The 26,355-nt window shown below is 39.6% G+C and overlaps 2 protein-coding genes across 2 annotated transcripts; both read left to right on the top strand.

The window, feature by feature from the left end:
* The first annotated feature begins 228 nt into the window (after nt 1-228).
* LOC103274699 (zinc finger protein 84-like) lies at nt 229-22,646 on the top strand. The gene is made up of 8 exons (XM_021705965.1): nt 229-490; nt 596-763; nt 1,128-1,267; nt 4,987-5,291; nt 10,540-10,705; nt 12,195-12,321; nt 19,521-21,832; nt 22,566-22,646. Exons 1-7 carry the CDS (start codon nt 229-231, stop codon nt 21,503-21,505), a joined length of 3,153 nt encoding a protein of 1,050 aa, XP_021561640.1. The 3' UTR covers nt 21,506-21,832; nt 22,566-22,646.
* Nucleotides 22,647-22,654: 8 nt separating this feature from the next.
* On the top strand, nt 22,655-25,920 carry LOC103274695 (zinc finger protein 570-like). The gene is made up of 2 exons (XM_008072121.2): nt 22,655-22,682; nt 25,000-25,920. Exon 2 carries the CDS (start codon nt 25,307-25,309, stop codon nt 25,874-25,876), a length of 570 nt encoding a protein of 189 aa, XP_008070312.1. The 5' UTR covers nt 22,655-22,682; nt 25,000-25,306; the 3' UTR covers nt 25,877-25,920.
* The last annotated feature ends 435 nt before the right edge of the window (nt 25,921-26,355 follow it).

Here is a 26,355-nt window from a genome sequence, read left to right as displayed (position 1 = left end):
TTAACCACAATTTTAAAAAAGTTGTCAAGAAGTTTTTTTTTAAAAAGATAGGATACATCCATTCTTGGAGTTTTCTATCATGTAGATATCATGGGGTTTCCAATAACACAGGGCATTTTTGAAACAGTTTATATTCCACATAATGCTCATGGAAGATTTATTGTTTTCTCTCTCTCAGAAATTGAGATAACTGATGATCACCTGTGGCAGCACTTGTGAGACAAAAAAATGCTGAAAGGACTGAAAAAAGGCTATAAGCATGGAGAAACTTTGAAATCATATTTAGATTTAACCAACCAGAGCAGAAGATACAACATAAAGGAATCTGCTGAGCTTAATGGAGATGGGAAGACCTTCCTCCATGACAATCATGAAGAAACTCATACTGAAGTGGAATCCTGTGACAATAAAATGCTCATCAGCACTAAGTCACAGTTTTGTAAACATCAGCAAGCACACAATATAGACACAGCCCATGAATGCACTGAATGTGGAAAAGCTTTCCTCAAGGAGTCTCAGCTCACGAGCATGAGAGAATTCATATGGGAAAGAATCCCATGGGTGTAGTATACGTGGAAAATCCTGATACAAAAAGCGCAGACTCACAAACTTCAGAGAACTCACAAAGGGGAGAAACCCCATGAGTGTAGTGAAAGTGGGAAAAGTTTCTCTAGAAAATCCCTGCTCATTTTATGTCAGCGAATTCATACTAGACAGAAACCTTATACAAACAGGGAATGTGGAAAAGGCTTCATCCAAAAGGGTAATCTCCTTATACATCAATGAACTCACACCAGAGAGAAACCCTATACATGAAGTAAGTGGGAAAAAAGCTTCATCCAGAAGGGCAATCTCCTTATCAATGAACTCACCCTGGAGAGAAACCCTATGGCTGCACTGACTGTGGCAAGGCCTTCAGCTAGAAGGCTTGCCTCATAGCACATCAGAGGTACCACACAGGACAGACTCCCTTTGATGTTCTGAATGTGGACAGACCTGTTTGCAGAAGTCCAGGCTCTTTAGACACCAGAGAATTTACTCAGGAAAGGAACTCTATAAATGCAGTGACTGTGGGAAAGCCTTCATTACAAAGTCAATGCTCATCTTACATCATTGAACTCATACAGGAGAGAAGCCCTATGACTGTGACAAGTGTGAGAAAGCATACTCCTACATATCTTGCCTTGTTAAAGATAAGAAAACACATACAAGGGAGAAACATGGAATTTCAGTGAAGGTGGACGGTTCTTCCACAGCAAGTCACAGCGTATTAGACACTAGTGCACTCATGCAGGAGGAAATCCCTATTAATATAGTGACTGTGTAGATACCTTGTGTGACTCCTCAGGCATCATCAAGCATCAGTAAATGAGTCCCTTGAAGGCTGGAAAATAGTCCTTGTGGGATAGTCAGTTGCCAGATGCATATCCACAGGAGATAACAGAGGATTTGCACGTGACAGAAATCTCATAAATGTAGTGAATGCAGTCATGCCCTCAGTAGTCCATTACATCTTTCATGTTACAAATACATAGCTAAAAACTACACATTTAATGTGAAAAGACTTGAGCAGAAGTGTCTAGGGATGATTTGGTTAAGTATCAACTCTGAAATCCTTTGAATGAAGAAATTAGGAAAGCCTTTTTCAGTAGAGGGACCTTGTTATCAGTGACCACCATGGGTTCACAGTGAGCTCATAGTGACTAAAAATATAATGGCTATGGAAATGTCCTTGTCCTCAAGAGGTATCAGTACATATTGGAGATAAAACTGACATCAGTGAATGTGGCAGGGATTCCAGTGATACATTCTTCCTCATGCATTAGCAGCTGATAGAGTGAACACGCTAACTGCAAAATGACTTTAGCTAAATAGTAACGTATTTTTGCATCAAAGAAGTCTTGCGAAAATGTTTAAGAGCTTCCTGTTCCATTTCTAACCTTATACATCAGATATTATACCAGGTATATATTTTTGGACATGATACCTTGAGCCGCATTCCTATTTATTGTATTAATGATTCCATAATTAAAGAAGATAGTCTCTGTTCCACATCACTGATTACGGTTATCACATTATGATCACTTCTCCCATTTGTGGATTCTTTTCCTTTTTTCTTCTAATTATCTTCAATGCCTACCTAAGATTATATGATGATTTCCCATTACATTTCTTTGACTCTAAGCATAGTTAAATATTATTTCAGAAAACTGAAGTCCTTTTTAAAAAAGGGTATGGGAGAGGACCAAGCTGCTGGAATTCCTCTAGTGGTGACAGAGACATCTAATCTTTCCATTCATGTGTGCAATGTGGTCAGACATGTCATGTTTGTACAGGATATGACTTCTCTTCTGGACTGGAAAATGGAGGCTGAGAAGTTTGGGTCAATGAAAGGACTGGCACAGACTGCATCCCTACATGAGCTTAGCTCAACCCCTATCTAATAGGTAGCAAACACTTGATGCCCCAAGAGAGTTGGTGGGAAGGACAATAATCTGTCAATCTGCTTTTTTCCACAAGGACATGGCATCAGAGACCTGGAAGCATAATGCCTTCCTAAGGTTCTCCCCATTGTCACCTCTGTGAGTAATCAGACGAAGACTGGATATCCCATACTGGACCTCCGTCACCTAGTAGAGTGACCCTCTCATTCTACTAGTGATAAAACACACCAGTATTTATAAAATACACACAGTGTATGAGGGGGATATCCTCCTCTGAAAGAAAACCCCAGAATGTTCTTTTGCAGGGCAGGTCCCTTGTAGTACATGCTTTCCTGGTAAGTATTCTAGGAACCCAACAGTTTTTATCTGGAAGTCCTGAGTAGGTTGTGTCATGATTTGTGGAAGAAATGTCCTGAGTAGTGGTAGACAGGTGACTGGTTCTTCCACCATAACATCACACCTCTCCACATGGTTCTGAGTGTTCAACAATTTTTGACTACAAATGGCATGACCCCTGTACTCTGCCCTTCCTATTCACACACTCTTGCCTGAGCAAAATTTGTTTCACCAGATGAAAAATTTCCTCAGAGTGGAACATTTTGCCAATGTGGAAGAGGGGAAACCAAAACACAAGCACTATAAGGCATCAAAAGCGATGAATTCAAAAGCTGTTTTGAGCATCGGAAAAAATGTCTCGATAGGTGTATGATATCAAATGGAGAGTACTTGATGATGTACTTTTAAATATGTAAGAAATACACATTTTTAATAAATCCCAGGTTTGGGGGAGTGCCCTCTCATATACCAACAGAACCCAAATCCTGGCTTACCAAGTGAGGATTTGGCACCCACCATCTGAGTATGTACCACATTTGATTACATGAGGAGTGTCCCAGTGGCAATGATGGAAATGAGGACTGAACTATTGCTCACCACCTGCAGGCTTCAGGAATGATATTGTATGGAGAAACAGCCCGTGTGACAGGGTGAGACTTGGCTAGCAAAGGCCAATGGCCTATATACCTATAAAGGAACCATTGAGTAATAAAACACCAAAAAGGTGCTGTGTGCACCTGAGGGATACCTCTCTATGGGTAGTGTGGGGATTTCCCCAGTACCAGATGGACAGTGCCGTACCTGAACAGTTGGTGGATGGTAGGATCCCCCATTTAGGCTTGCCCCTGGATATCATCCTGGGAATTAGGCATACAATGGCCAGAGGCATAAAGCTGTATGCCACCAGACTTACTAGGGACCTGTCATAAACCTGGGTTTATGTTCTTTCTGATGTCTTTAGTAGCATACATAGGAATCAGTGCTTATGAAAATGTTAAGATACCTGCCCCAGGCCATGGCAGATATCACCACTATACTGTCTTGGCAGTCCAACAGACACCCCTCAACTCCTTTAGGAAGATTGACTTAGACTTTTCCTTTAGCCCAACTGGTAGGAGTGTGTGTAACTGCCACCACCTCTTGCTATATCTGCATAAATCCCTCAGGTATTATTAAAACAAAAGTGGAGAAAAAGTAGAAGCAGGCTTAGAAATCTCTGCTAAATAACCAGTTTTATTGTTCACTGGCTCTGCCTTCCAGAATATACTAGAACAGGATCCAGCAGAGGTCATTGCCACCTTATAACAGGGATGGCCTTTCCTCCAGGTTCCAATAAACTGTTCCTCAATTTCAGCCGTGATCTCCCCAGAATGACTATTATTGACCATATTTCTACCAATATTCTGTTCAGACTTAACTGTTTTTTTCTCCATAATGACCTAAGCTTTCTCCCTAGCTCTCCTGTTTTCTTGCAAGTTCTCAGTAGTATTGTTTTTAAATATCTATATTTCTACCCTCGAAATTTGACATTTTTGTTAATTTAAGTGTATTTCCAACCTTCCACCGGATACAAAAATGTACTCAAAGCAGATAAAAGACTTATTAAATGTAAAAGAAAGCGGCAAAATTTTTGAGAAAAATCTGTTACACAGCACTAGGTGAAGAGTTCTTTGACGTGACACCAAAAACATTCCTCCTTAAATTTAAAAATGCATTAGAATTCATATAAAAACGTAAAAAGTTTGCTTTGAGGATGATCCTAGTAAGAAGATTAAAAGATCATCCATATACTCAGAAATAAATATTTGCGAATCATCACCCTCGGGACTGACTCCTTCCTCGGAGGTTTCCCTGAATCTTAGGCAAACGCTGCATTCCTCCATAAAGTCCCCTCCAGTGTTCTTGGGGATCGCAGCCCCTCCACGTGTTGCTTGAGGTGCCTTCCCTGGAAAGTCCTCTACGATCCCTGCGCCCACCTGGCTACCCATCCTCCTAGGATCAAGGTGCCCGAAAGTCCGTAGCCATCTCTATCCAGCCTGCAGATTCTCAGGCCGAATAGTTTTGGCAGTGCCCCGGCGCATGTTAGAAAGTCAAGATCTAGTATTTCCACTGGCTTAAAAAAACCAAACAACAACCAAAAAAAAAAACCCAAACAGGGTGATGGGATCATTTTCAATCGTTTCTCACGGTCAGCGCCTTTCCGTAGGCGGAGGATCGGGGAAACTGCCAGTCAAACGGAGGTAGGCTTCAAAATGGCGGCTACCTGCGAGTATCCATACTCTGGGGCTCAGACTTATTACGTCATAACGGGACGTCTGCGCGCCGAATCCGCGGCTCTGGAGCGAAGGCTTTCTGGCCCTCGCTGGCCGCCATCTCTGTGCTTGTCCAGTGTCTGCTCAGTCCAGCAAGAAGTAGATCGCGGTGCTGCATGGAGACAAGTGTTGAGAAAAGTGGGTTTTCTGTGACTCGTCTCCAGCTGGTTGGAGACAGGGATCATCCGTCACGTCTGTGGTGGGTTTGGACAGTGTTCTGTGACTAGGCAGAGCGCGGTTTTGCTGCTGTTGTTGCTGGCTGGCGCTTGGGAATCCCCGTGGCGGAGTGGGAATCCTCGCGGGGCGAGGTCCTTTTTTTTTTTTTTTTTTTTTTTTTTTAATTGAGTCAGAGTGTCACTCTGTCGCCCAGTCTGGAGTGCAGCGTCACACTCACGGCCACCGCAGCCTCGACATGCTGGGCTCAGACATCCTTCCGCCTCAGTCTTCTAAGTACCTGGAGCCACAGGCTCGTGCCACTACGCCGGGTTAATTTTTGTGATTTATTGTGGAGACGAGGACTCGCCACCTTGCCCAGGCTGGTCTCGAACGCGCGGGCTCAGGCAGTCCTCTCTCCTCCGCCTCCCAGAGTGCTGAGATTACAGCCATGAGCCCCCGCACCTGGCTGTATGATCGGATAGGGCTTACGTGGAGGTGGGGCGGGGGCATTGTTGAAATGTCTCATTGTGCTAATGTCGCATTGCTTAAGCGAAGACCTGTTTTCCTTGCTAGCACCTGCTTTCTCAAGGTCACCTCTGAAGTCTGCGTAACCACCAGCACCTGCTTCCTCAGAACTACATGTACTACATGACGACCAGACGTCAGCAACGGGGTATAAGACGGACCCACAAAAAAACAAGGTGATGGTTCTTCTTTAGGGCTTGTCTCCCTCTCATTTCCTTTTAATATATTTTCTTTTCTTTGCCTAACTATCCAGCTCGTTCTCTTTTTCTCCACACTAACCTCATATGTTCTATTGAACATTTTGCTTTCGGGTTCATTCTGATCCAAGTAATGCAATCTCCGTCATCCTAAATACTCAGTGTATTTCATGTTTCATGTTGTGATCAAGTATATAGGTATTGGTATAATTCTATGCCTATGTTTTCTAACATCTTACTAACTACATATTTAAATATTACACACTCTTTGAAAGTTTTTCTGTTTTTTTCCTTAAACTACCGCAGTTATATTCCACCAAGTGGGTGCCTTAAATTGGGCAGAAGTGATGTAGATCTAGGTCTAACACTTTCTCTAAGTCAAGTTTTTTCCTCTTTGACTTGTAGTATTTTTCCATTCCTGTCTTGGACATTTTTGGTTATGGTTATTTCTACATAGTTTTTATACTTCTGATGTAATTGTAAATGATGTCTTTTCTTTTTTTTTTTGCATAAGGCCCCACCTCCTCTTTTTTTGTTTCTTCTGTGTTGGAGATCACTGCTCTGCATGAACTCTCCTGAAAATATACTTGGTTTACTAGCAAAGTTACAACCAGCCAAGAATGCCTGTAATAGCAAAGCCAGATAGGCATGTGTGCTGAGGCAACTTCTAAAGTGCAGTGTCTCTTTTGTTAGAATAGTTAAGAAGTTATACATTTTCTTGCAAGTAGTTGCACTATATCTTGCAAACTGTCACACTTTGTCATGAAAGCCTCCTAAGACCAAAATAGGGAGTTTTCTTTGCACTGTCTATACTTTGTCCTCGAAGGCTTCCTTAACTGTATCATTTTGTAGTAATAAAAGTCTGGTGGGTAAGAAACTGGGGACCATTGCTCCTCGAGATAAAGTGCCTTCTTGTTCTCTGATTTCTAACCTAAAAGTATCTTGCTCTTTCAGGATCCTTTGCCACCCAGCTGTGTAGGACGTAGGACTTTTAATTTTATATTATGCACAAGAACAAAAGTTTAAAAATAAATGTTTATTTTGTCACTTCAGTCTACTCATGTTATTATACATAGGTTATAAATTGATTCCTTCCTGTTTTATAGTTGAGCATTTTTGTCATCTGCAATAATTTTACCCAAGTGGGAGCATATGGACTGTGGAGTAAGAAGAACCTGCTTCTGCCTCTAAGTTAAGTAGGTTAATCTCGGAGAAAGTTTTATCATTTTTGAAAAAAAAAAAGCTGTTATAATTCCTGTTTTATAGAATCATTGTGAAGATTAATTGAGCAAATGTTGGGGTTTTTGTTTTTTTTTTATGTCAGAGTCTCACTCGTCAACTAGTCTAGTGTGCAGTGGCATAATCACAGCTCACCACAGCCTCGACCTCCTATTCTCAGATGATCCTTCTACCTCGGCCTCCACCTGGGAATACAGGCAAGTGCCACTATGCCTAATATTTTTATTCTTCTGTAGAAATGAGGTCTTGCTATGGTTTCTAAGCTGATCTCAAATTCCTGGGCTCAAGCAGTCCTTCTGCCTTGCCCTCCTAAAGTGATGTGATTACAGGTGTGAGCTCTAGTGCCTGGCCGAAATCTTTATGTTTTTCCAAAAGATATTTAGTGTGGTGTGTGTGTGTGTGTGTGTGTGTGTGTGTAATAAGTTTAAGGAAATAGCCATTTCATTCTTAGGCTATCATGAATTTATAATAAGCAATACTGCCTTTTATGAAATGTTTTTTCAGCATCTGTTTATTAATAGATGATCATGTGGCTTTTCTCCTCTGACCTATTAATTTTTTACGAGACTCTGTTGGCTGCCAACTTGATATCCATGCTCATTTTGTTTGTTATGAAAATTCCTCTTTTATTTAGTTAGCTGTCCATCTGGGAATTTATTTTAGCCTCACTTCAGTAGGAAATTTAGATTAGTCTTACCAATCAGGTTAGTTCCACTGTCACTTTTACTTCCCTTGCCATGTTCCTTCCAGTCATGAGCATTTGACAGAACTCAAATCTACTAGGTGTGAGAGAAAGTCTATGAGCTTCTGGGAAATGTTTGGGTCCTGGATTTTTCTTTTTTCTTTCTTTTTTAGTAGAAGTCTCACTCTGTCGCCTAGGCTGGAGTACAGTGGCACATTCATGGCCACTGCAGACTCTATCTGATGGGCCGAGGTGATCTTTCTGGGTCAGCCTTCCAAGTAGCTGGAACCACAGGTATGTCTCACAACACCTGGCTAATTGTTTCATTTATTGTAGAGACATCTCACCATGTTGCCCAGACTAGTCTTGACTCGTGGGCTCAGACAGTCCTCTCACCTCTGCCTCCCAAAGTGCTGGGATGACAGGTGTGAGGCACCACACCCAACTCCTGGTTTTTCAACCTTAGAGATTTCAACTTCAGCCCATTTATGCGTGACTGTCTCTTCTCCCTCTTGGCCAACTCTTTGGAGTTCTGCATTTTCGTATGTACCACTCTACTTGGACTGGCCCAGCAAGTAGACTAGATTGAAGGGCCAGGACTGGGACAAAGCTGATCAGGATTGGAAAGGGAGGAGGGATGCATGTTCCTAGTGTGTTTACTGGTGAGTCAGAAAATGGGTTGGAGATGAGCTCTCCCGATGAGGAGGACACAGGGAGCTAGAATCCTTGAGAATGACTTGCTGGAATGGAAACAACATTCAAGATGATCTCACAATGTTGGTGTTCCCAGAGGGAGTTTCTAATGTGGTGACATAGCTGGCTTTCCAGGAGACTGAACTCTGATCTACCTAGTTTAGGGGCAGGGGATGGGGCTACCTTTGCATTCCTGCTCTTGTGGAAGGAGCTATCTGGTTGTGCTCAGTGAACACTGCATGAGGTGATGATGGGCTCTGATTTTACAGCTGAGACTGTATGGTCACCCAAGTGTCAGGCACCTGGAAGGAAATTCTAAAGGTAAGTGGGAAAGAGAACATGTTTGTATTGTAAGGCTGTTGTGAGAGAGAATTGTCGCAATAGAGAGATCCAGATGTGAATTTGAATTCCCACCTAATTTGGAAGGCTGTTAATGTGTGCAGCCCACTTCATCTCACCAAGCCCTAGCTCGATCATATTTAAAATGGAAATAATAATGAGTACCTTATAAAATAGTATTGAGGATTAAATAAGACAGTGCTTATGATATGTTTAGGCCCTTGATCGATGAACCCCAGTGCAGTAAACAAAAAATTTAGGAGCATGTCAGTGCAGATGATTTTAAGTTAGTTTTCAGAACAACTGCTTTTTTTTGAGATATTGTGTCCAGTCTGATCTGTTTTGGCCTCAAGCTATCTTCCTGCTTCAGCCTCCTGAGTATCTGGGACTACAAACACGAGCCAACACTCCCAGCTCCACCACTGTGTGTTATCTTTCTGCTGCATTCTGCACTGCTAGGTGGTAAAGGATCCTGAAACAGGAATGATGCAGTATAACACAATTCAAAAGACACTTTTTAGAACTAGAAAGTGGGAGAACTAGAGGGTACTTTGCCTCACAGACCAAAGGACCCGAATTTCTTACCCATCAGACTTTTATTAGTATAAAATGACGTAAAGAAGCCTTCAAGAACAAAGTACAGGCAGTGCAAAGAAAGCTCCCTGTATTGATCTTAAAAGTATTTTATGATAAAGCATGACTGTTTACAAAATACATTGCAGCTGCTTGCAAGACAATGTATAACTTTTTATCTATTCTAACATATTGCACTTTTAGAACTTGCCTCAGCATACATTCCTATCTGGCTTTCCCATTATGGGCATTCATGGCTGGTTGTGACTTTGCACATATGCCAAATATGTTTACAGCAAAGTTCAAACAGAGCAGTGGTCTCCAACATTTTCTTAATATTGATCTATGTGAGAAATTGCAGTAGATAAGACCATGAATAGTTTTTACTTGTTCTCTCCTCTTTCACATCCTCTCTATACCAACTTTACCAAAAAAAAAACCTTCCTCTTGTCCATTTGATGTCTTACTGTGGAGCACAGCCTCATGATTAAAAGCTTTTAGGATGTTAAGGAAGCAGATGAAATATTAGAATCTTTATGTTAGTGTGAGTCCAAATGGCAATTAGGGAATTTTCGTCCCAGTTACATATCCTCTTATGTTTGAATTTGGTTTTGAATCCACAGGGTCTCATCTACAGGAACAAGACATTTTTGGTAACAGAAGAAGGAAATCCTAAGCTCGGGAGATCACTGTTTCTGGTAGTAGCCTGATATGAGTTACCTGATCACAGCTTCTGAGCAGTTTTAGGATAGACAGAAGACAGCACACCTCAGAGTTGTTAGTCTTTTCTTAAGAACAGAAGAGAATGGCCAAGTCCCAAGTGAGTTTTGTTTGACCTACTTTGTCCTATTTTTGTCAATGGATACGTCGAAATAGACAGTCTGGTTAAATGAGACAGTATATGTTGAGAGAAAACAGTATCTGTCGAAAAATAAGTTTAAGTTATAAGCATACAATCTAGTCAAATTACAAAGCGAGATAGGTGGTAATGGAATTTGTGCAACGTTCTTAATGCTGCTTTGAACTGTATCTTCTCTTGACAGCTGTAATAACAAGAAAAACATGAAACATGTCATGATAGCAATGAGAAGAAGGCAAGGCAATTTTTCAGGGAATGTAAACATGTCGTTGCTCTTAGATCTTAAGAAACATTTTCTCCAGGAAGGTTTTGTGGTAGATAGTGTCCTACAAATCACCCTTGTAATAAAGGTAAAGGATGTTTTATTTTGCTTTTTCTTATTGTTCCTTGGGGTCAGCTGTAAAGATAATGCCAAAGGAAAACTAGATTGGACAAAATTCTTCAAATATAGTATGCCTTGAAAATAGAGCCTTCAGGTAGTCAGACTTTATCTAGAAATAAAGCCTGGATTGTCCAGTAGAATGAGTGGGCTGCTTGAGCTTTGAATGGTCTCCCATGAAGAAGCATTCTCAACCAGATAACTGTTTTTGAATTGTCAGGAGCTGGCTGAAAGTTCCATTTTGGGGTAATAGTTGAAACACAGATACTGATAGTGTTTCTTTCTTAGCTTCTTAACATCAGGTTCAAAAATTGAAGTCATTGCCAATGATTCTGGTTTTGTCTTCATATTTTTTTTAGTGAAATTTATTTATTTTGTTTATTTTTTTGAGTCAGAGTCTCATACTGTCACCCTGGTTGGAAAGCAGTGACACTCATGGCCACCACAGCCTTGACCTACTGGACTCAGGCCATCCTTTCGCCTCAGTCTTCCAGGTAGCTGGAACTACAGGCACACACCACCACACCTGGCTCATTTATTGATTTATTGTAGATACGAAGTCATGCCAGTTTCTCAGTCTGGTTTTGAACTGTGGGCTCATGCATCCTCTTGCCTCCACCTCCTAAAGTGCTGAGATTACAGATGTGAGCCACCACACCTGGCCATAATTTTTAAATTAGAGAATGAAGTCTTACTATATTGTTCAGCCTGATCTTGCACTCTTGGCCTCCAGTGATCCTCCCACTTGGCCTCCCAAAGTGCTGGGATTACTTGTATAAAACACTGCACCTGGCCTGGTCTTCATATTTTTAATTACTAAAATGATATGTGACAATATATACATGTAAGAGATTTAAGCAAACAGAAGTATATGTATCAAAAGACAATATCACCTTTCACCCTTCTGTCCTAACCCCAACCGTTAGGATAACAAATGTTAATAGTTTGGGTTTTCATCTAATCCCTTTGTATGACATGTGGTACAATACATCCACATCTGTATGTACTTATATAATTGCATTTATTATTACAATTTTTTATGTATCTTAGATCACATTATATAATTTGGGAGCTTGATTTTTTCCATTTAAGAGAATGCCTTAAGGCTTATTGATATCCATATTTATGTACCTACCTCATTGAGTTTAACATTTGTATAGTATATTACATAGAGATACTGTAATTTAACTCTGCTTTTGTTAGACTTGAAGATTATTGATAGATTTTTACTATTATAAACGAATAATAAACATTCTTATTTTACATTGTTTTTTAGCTATGCAGATCATTGCCTTAGTGCTTCTCTTAGATTAGAAAGATTAGCAGATTCCCATGGTCCTATAGTATGTGAAATAGTCACAGTGTGCATATTTCATCAAGGAGAAGATCATGTTCCTCTACCTCTTTTCCACATCATCTGTTGATATTCACCTCAGAATGCATTGGATATGTTGTTATAGGGATCATTATCCTTCGAAGATGTGGCTGTGTACTTCACCAGGGAGGAATGGCAGTTTTTGGACCCAATTCAGAAGGTGCTTTATAAGGAGGTAATGTTGGAGAACTACGGCAATCTTGTATCAGTAGGTAAGGGTAGCATTCCAGTCAGTTACCTTTTCTTTTTTGTTTGGTGAACTCTATACGGTTCCTTGACTACCTAAACATTGCACTGAAGGCATTGTATGTCATAGACTTTTCTCTTTTTTTGTGGTAAAACATTCATAACATAAAATTTGCCATCTTAACCATTTTTAAGTGTGCAGTTCAGTGGGATTAAATGCAAATTAAATGCATTCAGTGTTGTGTTACCACCATCTCCATTTGTCTTTTTAACTTGTTTCATCTTATAAAACTGAAATTCTTCTCATAAAATATTAACTACCCATTCTTCTCCCACTATCCCCCAGTTCCTGGTGCCCATGTTCTATTTGCTGTCTTTATGATTTTGACTACTCTAGGTATCTACTATAAGTGAAAAAATACGGGATTGATCTTTTTGTGGCTGGCTTATTTCACTTAGCACAATGTCCTCAAGGTTCATCCATGTCATAACATGTGCCAGAATTCCCTTCCTTTTTAACACTGAATAATATTATTTTGTGTATATACATGCAACATGCTGCTGTTTCGTTTATCTGTGTGTGTGTGTGTGTGTGTGTGTGTGTGTGTTTGGATCAGAGTGTCACTGTTTCCTAGGCTGCAGTGGAGTGGCAAACTTATGGCCACTGCAGCATCAACCTGCTGGGCTCAGATGATCCTTCTGCCTCAGTTTGGAACTACAAGCATGTGCTACCTTGCCTGTCTTATTTTGTGATTTATCGTCAAGATGTGGTCTCACCAACTTGCCGAGGCTGGTCTCAAACCCATGGGCTCAGGCAATCCTCTTGCCTTGGCCTCCTAAAATGCTGGAATTTTAGACTTGAGCCACCATGCCCAGCCTCATTTATCTGTTAATGGATACTTGGGTTGCTTTCATGGTTTAGCTCTTGTGAATAATGCTGCTATGAACATTGTTGTGTGTATATCTCTTTGAGACCCTGCTTTCTATGCTTTTAGGTATATTCTCAGAAATGGAATTGCTAGATCTTATCATAATTCTATTGTTAATGTTTTGAGGAACTGTTTCTAAAGCAGTTGCACCATTTGACATTTCTACCAAGAGTACAGAGTGTTGCAGTTTCTCTACCTTCTTGTCAGTACTTACTGTTTTCTCTGATGGTAACCATCCTAATGGGTATGAGGTGTGTCATTAACTTTAATTGTCTTTTTTGGCCCAAAGTATATGTTCCATATCTTGAGTAAAAGGTGTTTGACAAAGTATAATTGATATGATCCCTGAAATGTAACTCTCCCATCTTCATAGATTTCCCCAAGCATATGTACTTGGTGCCAAGTGTTCAAGGTTTTGCTGTTTACAGGGTATCAAGGTACCAAACCAAATTCACTCTTCCATTTGGAGCAAGGAGAACCTTCGTGGATAGTAGAAGGAGCAGCCCATAGTCAAAAGTTTCCAGGTAAATGAGTGAAAAACTAAGAAAATGGTGAGGAATTGAAAGGATGATGCTTCTGAAATCTTGTTTAGAGAACCTTACTTGTACTATTTGATGACCTGCAAATCGAATCAACATCTGTGTATGTCTTTGTTTATTCCTAATTCGCATGCTATCAAAGTTAGTGTCTTGCTTTTTTCTATTTTCTGGATCTGATTACCGGCAGTCCATCTCATCTAGGACCCCAAGTTATCACCTGACTTCATTCTTCCCACCCTGCGCTACTTTGTCTCACCTCCTGCTCTCTACCTTACTTGCCTTGAAATTCCCTTCACTTAGATTACTTTGCCTTAAGCTTGCTCCCTCCTTAGACATAGCCTTGTCACTTTTAAAGGGCTGATTTTCTTCCCTGGTAACCACCTCTTTTTAGTTCATGTGCGAGCCCCTCACACCTCATCTCTTAGTGCCTCTCTATCTTCTTATTCACATGCTGTTCACCTGCCTTCCTAGCTTCTGTTTTTAATCTCCTACTGATTGTTCCATTAAAAGTTTTATTCACTATCAAGGCGTGAGGTCTCTGTCCTCTACTAGAGTCTCCCATATTGACATCCCTACTACTACTGATGTCTAATATGCACCCTCATCCCCTGTATATTGCCAGCCACTAGAACAGAATTTCTCCATCCTCAATATGAAAGCAGAATCCTTTCTTCCAGATGTTTCTACTATCATAGAGTATATTTATATATACTAAAGATTTAAGCTCTTCTTCTGACAGATAGCCTGAACTCTACATCTCCCTTTCTGTAGTCTCATCTACCTTCTAATTCTATATTTTGCCTGCACCCAGGACAATTATCTTGTGAATCTTTCTTTTCTCAGCTATCGTGTTAGAAACGGGGGTCACCTTTCCTCCTGGCAAATCCTACCATTCCTTGTGGATTTTATTTAGGCTCTGTTATGTTGCTCTGAACTCTGGTGGCCGGTCACCCTTGAGTCTTCCCTGTTGACTGTTCTATTTCTGAATATCTCTGCTACTTCTGTTATTTTGTATTGTTTTGAAAAGGTTTTTTGAAAATTTCACCTATTTTTGAAAGTGACTTGCAGCAATGCCCCCATTGCTACATATACTGAGTGGTTTCTGATTTTCTGTTAATTCCTTTTGATGTTATAGCTACATTCCTCTGTGAGTAGGGAGCATTAAAGCCATGGAACTTGAGGAGAAGATGTGAGGGGTGAGTGTTGGCTGAAAAAGCAAGAGGTCCCCATATATTTAGAGATTGAGAAGAACCAAATCAAGTGGAATAAGTGTCAGGATCATGGTTGGAGAGTTGGAAGATGTCCCATAAACAAGGGACAAAATTATTCCCAAGAGGTGGAGTGATATATTTTGTTGCATGCTATAATGTCAAATAACATGAGGACTAACTTCAGTGCCTTTTTATCATGTTGCATTTTTACATCCAGATACTTCCCTTTTCCACTGTGAGCTCTCTTTTGTACCTCCATGATGTAGTTTTTTGACTATAGCAGGGCACTCTGGGAATTCCACCTTCCTGACTTCTGTCTGTTTTGTGTCTATGCTGCACTGACTAGGCAATGGTTATGTATTATATGTGTATTATTTTACTGGTTGGTGTGAGGCTACTCTTTCCACATAAAGAAAAGAGTCTGTGTCTTATATTTATTTGTTTAGTGTAGTCTACATAGTAATTCACTGACACAGCTTTTTTTTTTTTTTTTTGAGTTGGAGTCTCACTCTGTCGCCCAGACTGGAGTGCAGTGTCCACTCCCGGCCACCGCAGCCTCGACCTGCTGGGGATCCGGTGATCCTTCCGCCTCAGCCTTCCAAGTAGCCAGAATTACAGGCGTGTGCTACCACGTCCTGCTGATTTATTTAGAGATGAGGTCTCGCCAAGTTGCCCAGGCGGGTCTTGAACCCGCGGGCTCAGGCAGTCCACTCACCTCAGCCTCCCAAAGTGCTGGGATTACAGACTGAGCCACTGAGCCCGGCTGACAACAGCTTTAATCACATCTTTCTTGAATGCAGACTTTCATTTGTTTCATTTCTGTTTCACACTTTTATTTTTAAGTCACAGATACATGTAGACTAAGGGGAGCATTTCCATATTAAAGGTTGTCTCCCTTGAGATGCTACTTCAGATTGGCTAGATAGGGTGAGGGACCTGAACATATGAAGATAGAAACACTTGCCAGGTGGATCTGCTTTGATCCCTATAGTTGAAAAACCAGCATTCTAAAAGACTTTGGAGAGATTTTAATGTAATGAAGGACATAGGTGCATAAAATTTAAAATTTTTGAGAGTTTGATCATGAGGCATTTTTGTATAAGGCAAGACTGTGCAAAGTGAAGTGTCAAATAGACTGTTTTACAAATGCTTGAGAGAGGAAAAAGCATTGTTTTTGTAAGCATGATCAGATAATTTCTGCAAGAAGAATAGCTGGGTTTGGAATAAAAATGATGGAAGGCCTTATTGTGGGTCATTAGTAATAGAAAAAGACTTTGGAGGAGGAAATAGAGAAAGTGATAATTGGAAATAGCTAATTGATTGTGCTTAGGAAACTTAGCAAGTAAGCAGCTGATTACTCTGGATTTTATGTTAATAATTGGCTTAGAAAGTGTGAATTTGGTTTGGTTTTGTCTTTTGTTAGTTCTAGAGAATCTTGCTTGATAGCTGGGTAGTAGCTTTGTAATAAAAGGCAGGTATAGCTTCGGGTACTATGATGAATGGAAAAGAAGACAAGTGAATGTTTTCTTTCTGCATGGGGAGTGATTCCTTAAAACCTCTTAACTGATGGGTTCCAGAGATACTGTAGGAACAGAGGTTAAGGAAGAATGTGGTAATAGTTGAAAGAAGACAATTTGGGGATGACTACATCAAGAAGATTATAATGGTGAATACAGGATTTAAAATTCTTGAGAGTTTGATTATGAGACATTTTTGTATAATGCAAAGCTGTGTTAAGGGAATTGTCAAATACACTGGGGCTGTTTTACAAATGATTCAGAGAGAATAAAGTGTTGATGGTGGTCTGTACCTGTGTGTCCAGTGTGTTGGACACTTGATCATATGTATCTACTTAAAAGTAAGTAAAATTAAAAATTCAGTTCTGTGGTAATCCTAGTTACATTCCAGTACTTAATAGTCACACTTGCCTAAAGGCTACCATGTTGGAAAACACAGATATACAACATTTCCTTCATTGCAGAAGATTCTGTTGATCAGTGTTGGACACATTTGCAGTATTATTAAACTGAGTGGCGAAGTTGATAGTTCTACTAATCAGTACACTTGTAACTCTTCTCTGGGAAAAGAATGGGTGATCCAGGTGACTATTTTTACATTCCAAATGGAGATATATCTATCTATCTAGATAGATAGATATAGAGAGAGAGATATAGATATGAGAATGTATTGAACATTGTGGAGTTGTATGTAAAGGAAAAATGTACTCTTTTTTTCTACTCTAACAGAATGTCTTTTTTTAGGGTTAAGTATGCAGACGTTGGTTATGCAGGTACCCTTGTTGATGAGGTATGCCCCTCCCTCCCCTAGAAGTTTCCCTCAACTGCCAACCCCACCCCCTCTCCCCTGACAGTTTCCCACTACTGCCTATTGCTTTCTTATAGCATTGTAGTTGTTCAAGGTCTGCTTATGAGTGAGAACATATTGTACTCTCTTCTTTGTTTCCACAATAGATCACTGAGCATGACTGATTCCAAATCCATACAGGTTGCTGCAAAGTTCATATATTTGTCCTTCTTTATGGCTGCATAATATTCCATTGTGTATATATACCACATTTTCTTTATCCAGTCCAGCTTCAATGGGCAGAATGGTTGGTTCCATGTTTTTTGCTATTGTGAATAGAGCTGCAACAAACATACGTGTATAGGTATCTTTTTTGTAGAATGACTTGAGGTCCTCTGGGTATATTTCCAATAAGGGAATTGCTGGGTTATATGGAAGGTTAACTTCTAGTTCTTTCAGAAATCGCCACACTATCTTCTAAAGAGGTTGCACTAGTTTGTATTCCCACCAGCAGTGTAGAGGCACTCCTTTTTCTCTGCATCCTCACCAACATCTCTTGTTGTTTGTTTTATTAATGATGGCCATTCTTACTGGGGTTAAGTGGTATCTCAATGTGGTTTTGATTTGCATTTCTCTGATGATAAGTATAACTGAGCACTTTTTCATGTGTCTGTTGGATGCCCATATATCTTCTTTGGAGAAGTGTCTATTCATGTCTTTTGCCCACTTTTTAATGAGGCTGTTTGTTTTTTCCCTTTTGGCACATTTGAGTACCTTGTAGAACCTAGATGTTAGGCCTTTGTCAGATATACAGTCTGCAAATATTTTTTCTCATTCTGTGGGCTGTCTCCCTCCTCTCTTGATGGTTTCTTTGCTTTGCAGTAGCTCGTTAATTTGATGAGGTCCCACTTGTCTATCTTATTTCTTAAAGTGTTGGCCTTTAGGGTTCTGAATAGGAATTGTTTTCCTCTTCCAATTTCCATAAGGGTGTGTCCTGTGTTTTCTAAGATTCTTATAGTTTGAGATTTTATGATTAGGTCTTTATTCCATTTAGAGTTAATTTTTCTGTATGGTGATAGGTAGGGGTACTGCTTCAATATTCTACATGTGGTCAGCCAGTTTTCCCAGCACCATTTACTATGACTAGGTTCTCCGCTCCCCAGTGGTCATTTGTTGAAAGCTTTGTCAAAGATGAGTTAGTTGAGAAACTGAGGTTTTGCTTCTGGAATCTTACATATTTCTACTACACTCAAGCTTGGGATATTGCAGGAACACCAGTGTCTCTTATGTTTCCTGATCGTGCCTGTTTTTTCACCTCAGTTTTGATCTGGCTGTTCCCTTTGTTTGAAATGATCTTTAATGTTCTTTGCATAACATTGGTCATTCTTATCTTACGATGTTTACTTGCCTTGTTTTTCATGTAGATTTCTAAGGTTGACATACCACTACTTTATCACCTCCTACTGTTTTTTACATTGAAATTTTCTTAATTCTTTGCTTAACTCTTAATTCTACTTACTAGCATAACAGCTCATGGAGATAGAGAATATATTATTTGTTAGCTTAGCATCTCAATATCACCCCATGCAAAGTTTTTTAAATAAATGGATCCATGCCCTCCATCTGATTATGGTCTGTGTTTAGTCTCAGTGTCTTTCTATTTCTACTTCCATCTTCATTTTGCAAGATCCTATTTGGAAAACAGCTCCAGGAATATTTATTTATGAATTATTTATAATTGCTGCTAACACAGCTTATTTCTATTTTGCTGTTTTAGTGTACTGATTTTTTTCATAGAGTATGGGATAAATGCTCTTAGACTGAGATCTCATAAGAGTCAGTCAAAAACAACAATTTTGCACCTTCTGCCCCCTCTGGGGAAAAAATGGATATTTTAATCTCTTTTCTAGAAGAAATATGAAAGGTTGACCATATGCCATGCACCAAGAAAACCAAAATGAGCTTAAAAGTTTTGAAAGATATCAGATATTATTACCCTTGGAAATAATTTTAATTTATACAAAAGTATTCTGAAATATTTTAAATTCTTTGCTTAACTATTAATTCTATTTACTAGTGTGACAGCTTCGTGGAGATAGAGAATATATTATTCGTTACCTTAGCATCTCAAATATCATCCCATGCAATGTTTTTGGATAAGTGGATCTATGCCCTCCATCTGGTTTGGACAAAAAGTACAATAAATTTGACTCATATTGTAAAAATTTGAAATTTCTTTTAGGTTTTGTTATCCTGAATCGACATTTTGCAGAAAAGGATTATGATGACTTTAGTGGATATGGGAAGTCATGTCTCTATATCAAGCATGACAGAACTCTTATCGGACTTAAATACCATAGATGTATTAACCCCGGTAACACTAAATCACAGCTCAATGACTATCACAAAACATATACAGGAGAGAAGCCATATGAATGCAGTGAGGGTGGCAAAACCTTCTCCAGGAAAGCACAGCTCGTTAGACAGCAAAGAAGCAAAAGAGGAGAGAAACCCTGTAGATGCCAAAAATGTCAAAAAATATTCATGAGAAAGATTCAGCTGATTGAACATCAGACAACTCAGAGAGGACAGAAACCCCATGAAAGTAATGAGTGTGAGAAGGCCTTCTTAAGAAAGTCGCCGCTCATGTTACATCAGCAAACTCACACAGGAGAAAAATTGTACAGAAGTGAATGTAGGAAAGGCTTCAGTAAGAAGTCCTGGCTCACTAGACACCAGCGATCTCGCACTAGAGAGAAACCCCATGCATGCAATGTATGTGGGAAAGGCTTTTCTCAAAAGGCATATATCACTGTACACCAAAGAATTCATACAGGAGAGAAACCATATGAATGCAGTTTGTGTGGGAAAGCCTTCTCTCACAAGATATGTCTAACTCTACACCAGAGACTTCATACAGGAGACAAGCCATATGAATGCACTGAATGTGGAAAAGTCTTTTCCCTAAAGACGTATCTCACTCGACACCAGAGACGTCATAGAGGAGAGGATCCATTTGAATGCAGTGAATGTGGGAAAGTCTTCTCCAAGAAAACAGATCTCGTTAGCCATCAAAGAACCGAAAGAGGAGAGAAACCCCATGGATGCAATGAATGTGGAAAAACCTTCAAGTGGAAGATTCAACTCATTAAACATCAGCGAACTCATACAGGAGAGAAGCCTTATGAATGCACTGAATGTGGAAAAGCCTATTCCCAAAAGGCCCATCTCACTGTACACCAGAGACTTCATACAGGAGAGAAACCTTATGAATGCACTGAATGTGGAAAAGCCTTTTCCCAAAAGGCATATCTCACTGAACACCAGAGAATTCATACAGGAGAGAAGCCTTACAAATGCACTGAATGTGGAAAAGTCTTTTCCCAAAGGTCACGTCTCACTCTACATAAGAGACTTCATACAGGAGAAAAACCTTATGAATGCACTGACTGTGGAAGAACCTTCTATTTTAAGTCAGCTCTTACCAAACATCAGAAAGTTCATACAGGAGAGAGACCTTATGAATGTAATGAGTGCAGCAAAGCCTTTAAAAGCAAGTCAGAGCTCATTCATCATCTGCGAACTCATACTGGAGAGAGACCATATTCATGCAGTGAATGTGGTAAAACCTTCTATCGGAAGTCCCACCTCAGTGCACACCAGCGATCTCACACTGGAGAGAAACTCTATGGATGCAGTGTGTGTGGGAAAGCCTTTTCCCAAAAGGCATCTCTCACTACCCACCAGAAACTTCATACAGGAGAGAAGCCATATGAATGCAGTGAGTGTGGGAAAGCCTTTGCCAGCAAAGTCCAGCTTGTTAGACATCAACGAGCTGAAAGAGGAGAGAAACCCCATGGATGTGATGAATGTGGAAAAACATTCATGAGGAAGATTCAGCTCACTGAACATCAGAGAACTCACACAGGAGAGAAACCCCATGAATGTAATGAGTGCAACAAAGCCTTTAGATGCAAGTCACAACTCACTCAGCATCTGCGGACCCATACTGGAGAGAGACCGTATTCATGCAGTGAATGTGGCAAAGGCTTCAGTCGTAGGTCCCAGCTCACTAGACATCAGCGATCTCATACTGGAGAGAAACACTATGGATGTGGTGTGTGTGGGAAAGCCTTTTCTCAAAAGACATATCTCAATGTACACCAGAGACTTCATACAGGAGAGAACCTTATGAATTCACTGAATGTAGTAGGACCTTCCATTTAATGACCTTACCAGACATTAGTGAATTCACACTGGAAGGAAACCTTATGAAAGTAATGAGTGTAACAAAGCTGTTAGAAGCACGTGAGAGCTCATCCAGCTTCTGGAAACTCATACCTGAGAGAGACCTTGCTCATGCATTGAATGTGGCAAAGACTGCCTACAAATCAGTCCTTACTAACCGTAAGAAAATTCCCAGAGGAGAGACAGCTATAAATCCACTGAAAGTGGAGAAACCTTCCTTAGGGAGTCATAACTCTCTATACATGAATGAACTCATACAAGGAGAAAACCCTGTGGACACAGTTCCTGTGGATATGACTTCTTCAGGTACCCAGCCCTTATTAAACTTCAGTGAGTTCTTAGGGGATAGAAATGTAGTTAATTATGGGACAGCCTTTTCCAAGAAGGCTAGCCTTTGTAGCTAATTAGGAATTTGAACAGGGAATAAGCCTTGTAGATGAAGTGAATGTGACCCCTTTGGTAATAAATTATGTCTTATCTGTTACAGATGTTGTGCAGCAAAAAAAAAAAAAAAAAAATTCTGTGATAGCTAAAAGGTGGCAAAGTCTTTAATTAGAATCGTTCAACCATTATATATCAAAGGCCTCACTTAGGGAAGAAACACTATGAATGAAGAAGTTGAACAGGGTACCTTTGTGATAAGTTAGATTTATTAAACATCACTGCAATCATATTGGGTTGAAATGCAGCAATTATGGAGAAGTGTTTGCCTGAAGGTAATATCTCAATTGGTTTCATTTCTTAGAGTACTGTTTAGGAAATAGTATGTGTTGTTTTCAGTGCTAAATTATATCTTATCATGTGTCAGAGAAATATAGAAAGGCATCTATAGAGACAATAGTTAAAGAAAATATTTTTAGTAATATGGGGTCATTCATTTACCAAAGTGAATTGCTTAAAAGCAAGAAAAAAAAGGAAATTCACCAAAGTAACTCATGTATTGTGCTTTTATACACTGGGAGTTTTGGAAAGACTCCTTTAATAAACTAACTCTTGTTTTCTTTTTTTTTTTTGAAATGGAATCTACTCTGCCACCCAGGCTGAAGTGCAGTGTGACAGTCACAGCCACCCAGACATCTACCTGCTGGTCTCTGGGGATAGGCCAGCCTCAGCCTTCCAAGTAGCCAGAATTACAGGCACGTGTTGCCACACCTAGGTAATTTTTTATTTATTGTACAGATGAAGTCTCGCCAAATTGACCAGGGTCTTCTAGAATCTTCAGACAATCCTCTCACCTCAGCCTCCCAAAATGCTGGGATTACAGGCTGAGCCTCTGAGCCTGGCCATTATATCAACTCTTAGCCACCAGTTTTTGTGATAACATAATGAAAGCCTATGAATACAATGCATGTGGATGTAAAATTTTGTTAGTTTTCTGTGGCTGCTATACCTACCTGCCACAAATTTGCTATCTTTTAACACAAATAGTTATTATGTTACAGTTCTGGAGTCTGCAGTTCAATATCAGGTCACTGGCCTCAAATTGTTGGTAGAACTGTTACTTCTTTTTGGAGGCTATAGGGGAGAGTCCCTTTCCTTGCCCTTCCAGCTTCTAGAAGCTGTCCAGATTCTGTGGTGTGTGGCCTTTCTGTGGCCTGTCAGGTCTTACATCACTCTGACACTGATTCTTCTGCCTCCCTCTTCATGTTTAAGGGCCCTTGTGGTCACTGGAAACATTCAGGTACACCAGGACAATCTCATTGTCTTAAAATAATCTGATAAGCAACCATTATTTCCTCTGCTACCTTAATTCCACTTTACCAATGTAACATATTAACAAGTGCTTGGGGATTTGGTTATGGAATCTCTGGAAGGTTATTCTGTCTAACACAATATAATTAGATGTCACAGAATTCACACTGTCATGAACTATCACCTACCCATTATGTAAATTTGGAAAAGCGTGTTCTCAGATAAGTAATTATCTATAATGACTGTGATTCAGAATTATTAACATGTTATTCTCTAATTAGGGACTCTTAGACTGAAATCGTCATATGTAAGCATAGTGGAATGCATTTTAAATATTTGAATGAAATTATCAGCATTGGAAAAGAACCTTAAATGTCTTGAAATAATATGAGATTCCACTTGTTTGAAGTGTTTCCAAACATGTTTATCTATTATTCTACAATTGTATAGATTGACATATTTTAAATATGGAATGTACTTGATATGATGTATTTTGACATCGACTAATATTTTTTTCTAGTCAGCTCCAACAATTCCTTTTCCTTTAAGTGATATATATATATATATCACTTAAATATATAAATATATATATATATATCCACATACCTTAAATGTCTTTTAAAAAATACACAAAATATATGAATTAACTTTTTCATACATTGGGAAATATGGAGCTTCTGACAGCTTTACCTAATAAAAGGAAACAAGTGAAATGAGCAAGACTATTCCAATCATTCTATGGTATGATTGACCCCACTTACTGCCTGGAAAAACTTCTGTTCTGCAGTATCGTGAGGAAAAGCCCAAACAGATCCCTGCTGTCTCTCTGAATTGAGACAGAAATTAGAGTTTGAGAAATTTAATGTTGCGTAAATTTAATGAGTCAGAGTACTGCAGATGAGATATATTCTGGCAGAAAGAATTCTAAAGAGTTTCCCCACAAGCCTTTCTGTAAGTCATAATTCAGCACTGATATGTGAGGAACCCCTGTATCCTTCTGGCTTGAGAAATAAACATTAGAAATGAACAGAAAGAAAAATGCTTGGTGATCATAGAAGTCTTAGAATAATTTTTGTTTCTACCAGCTTGACTAGAAGTGCCTCCTAACATTTGGCAGTTGATATTTAAAAGAGTATTGCTTCAATGATTCCCTCATATTAACTGGAGACTAAAGGGTGCTTTGAAGCCTCCTCACAAAGCATCCATGCAGGCCAGTACAGGACCAGATTTTCTGTGTAATTCAGAAATTTCCCAAAGCAGACACCAAGAATTAAAAGAATAAAAAGCAGTTTGTTAATCAATTTTTCCTTTTGATTTTTTTAGTCTAAGTGTCTTTCTATATACCTCCATTCTCATTTTGCAAGTTTCTATTTGGAAAGCATCTCAAGTAATACTTTTTATGGTCTATTTATAATTGTTGCTAACATTTCTTTTTTTCCCTTTTGCTGTTTTAATATACTGTCTTTTTAAATACAGCATAGGATACATTCCTCTTAGACTGAGATCTTATAAAAGTCAATCAAAACCATAACATATTTGTACCTCCTGCACCCTCTGGAAGAAAAAATGATTACTATTTTAATTGTTCTTTTTTCTAGAAGAAATATAGGAAGTTGACCATATGCAGTAGCAGTCAGAAAACCAAAATGAGTTTAAAAGTTTAGAATGATATCAGCAAATTTGCCCTTAGAAATTATTTTGATTATGCAAAATTATTGTTTCTTTAACACAAAGGTTCAGTGAGTTTGGCTCATATTGTAAAAATTTGAAATTTCTTTCAGGTTTTATAATCTGGAATAAAAGATATGCAGAAAAAGATTCTGATGACTTTGGTGGATTTGGGAAGTCATGTCTTCTTATCAAGCATGACAAAACTCTCACTGGAATTAAATACCACAGATGTGTTCACCCATGTAACAGTAAATCACAGCTCAATGACTAGACTATAACAAAATGTATACAGGAGAGAAGCCATATGAATGCACTGAGTGTGGGAAAGCCTTTTCCAGGAAAGCACAGCTCATGTGACATCAAAGAACCGAAAGAGGAGTGAAACCTCATGGATACAATGAATGTGGGGAAAACTTCATGAGGAAGATCAGTTCACTGAACATAAGAGAACTCATAAAGGAGAGAAGCCTTATGAAAGCACTGAAAGTGGAAAAGCCTTTTCCTAAAAGGCATATCTTACTGTACACCGGAGACTTCTTAAAGGAGAGGACCCTTATGAATATACTGAATGTGGGAAAGGCTTTTCACAAAAAGCATATCTCCCTGTACACCATAGACATTATACAGGAGAGAAACCGTACAAATTCAGTGTGTAGGCAGTTCTTTTCCCAAAAGGCGTATCTGATGATAAACCAGAAAATTCACACAGGAGACAAGTCATATGAATGCAGTGAGTGTGGGAAAGCCTTCTCCAGGAAAGCACAACGTGTTAGACTTCAAAGAATTGTAAGAGGAGTGGAACCACATGGATGCAATGAATGTGGAAAAGCATTCATGAGGAAGATTCAGCTCACTGAACATCAGAGACCTCACAAAGGAGAGAAACCACATGAATATGAGTGTGAGAAAGTCTTCTCCAGGAAGTCCCCGCTTGTGGTAGGTACATCGGCAAATTCATACAGGAGACAAAATATATGGAAGCAGTGAACATGGGAAAGTCTGCAGTCAGAAGTCCCGGCTCTCTAGACACCAACTATCTTTTTTTTGAGCTGGAGTCTCACTCTGTTGCCCAGACTGGAGTGCAGTGGCCACTCCCGGCCACCACAGCCTTGACCTGCTGAGCTCCAGCGATCCTACCGCCTCAGCCTTCCAAGTAGCTGGAATTACAGGCATGTGCTACCATGCCCGGCTGATTTTTTGATTTATTGTAGAGATGATGTCTCGCTGCCCAGGCTGGTCTCGAATACGCGGGCTCAGGCAATTCACTCACCTCAGCCTCCCAAAGGTGGGAGATTACAGGTGAGCCACTGAACCCAGCAACACCAGCTATCTTACACTGGAGAGAAACTATTGAATGCAGTGCGTGTGGGAAAGCTTTTTCCCAAAAGGCTTATCTCTCTGCACACCATAGACTTCATACAAGAGAGAAGCCTTATGAATGCAGTAAATGTGGAAAAACCTCCTAT

Source organism: Carlito syrichta, unplaced genomic scaffold (assembly GCF_000164805.1).
Source record: "Carlito syrichta isolate Samal-C Ts95f unplaced genomic scaffold, Tarsius_syrichta-2.0.1 Scaffold314858, whole genome shotgun sequence".
Lineage (NCBI taxonomy): Eukaryota > Metazoa > Chordata > Mammalia > Primates > Tarsiidae > Carlito > Carlito syrichta.
This window is presented reverse-complemented; position numbering and strand designations above follow the sequence as displayed.

Coding starts and splice junctions, on each gene's coding strand:
- LOC103274699 (XM_021705965.1), top strand. CDS start 229: ATGCTGAAAGGACTGAAAAAAGGCTATAAGCATGGAGAAACTTTGAAA. Junction 491..595: donor AGCCCATGAATGCACTGAAT/GTGGAAAAGCTT, acceptor TGATACAAAAAG/CGCAGACTCACAAACTTCAG. Junction 12,322..19,520: donor CGGCAATCTTGTATCAGTAG/GTAAGGGTAGCA, acceptor AATTTCTTTTAG/GTTTTGTTATCCTGAATCGA.
- LOC103274695 (XM_008072121.2), top strand. CDS start 25,307: ATGAGGAAGATCAGTTCACTGAACATAAGAGAACTCATAAAGGAGAGA.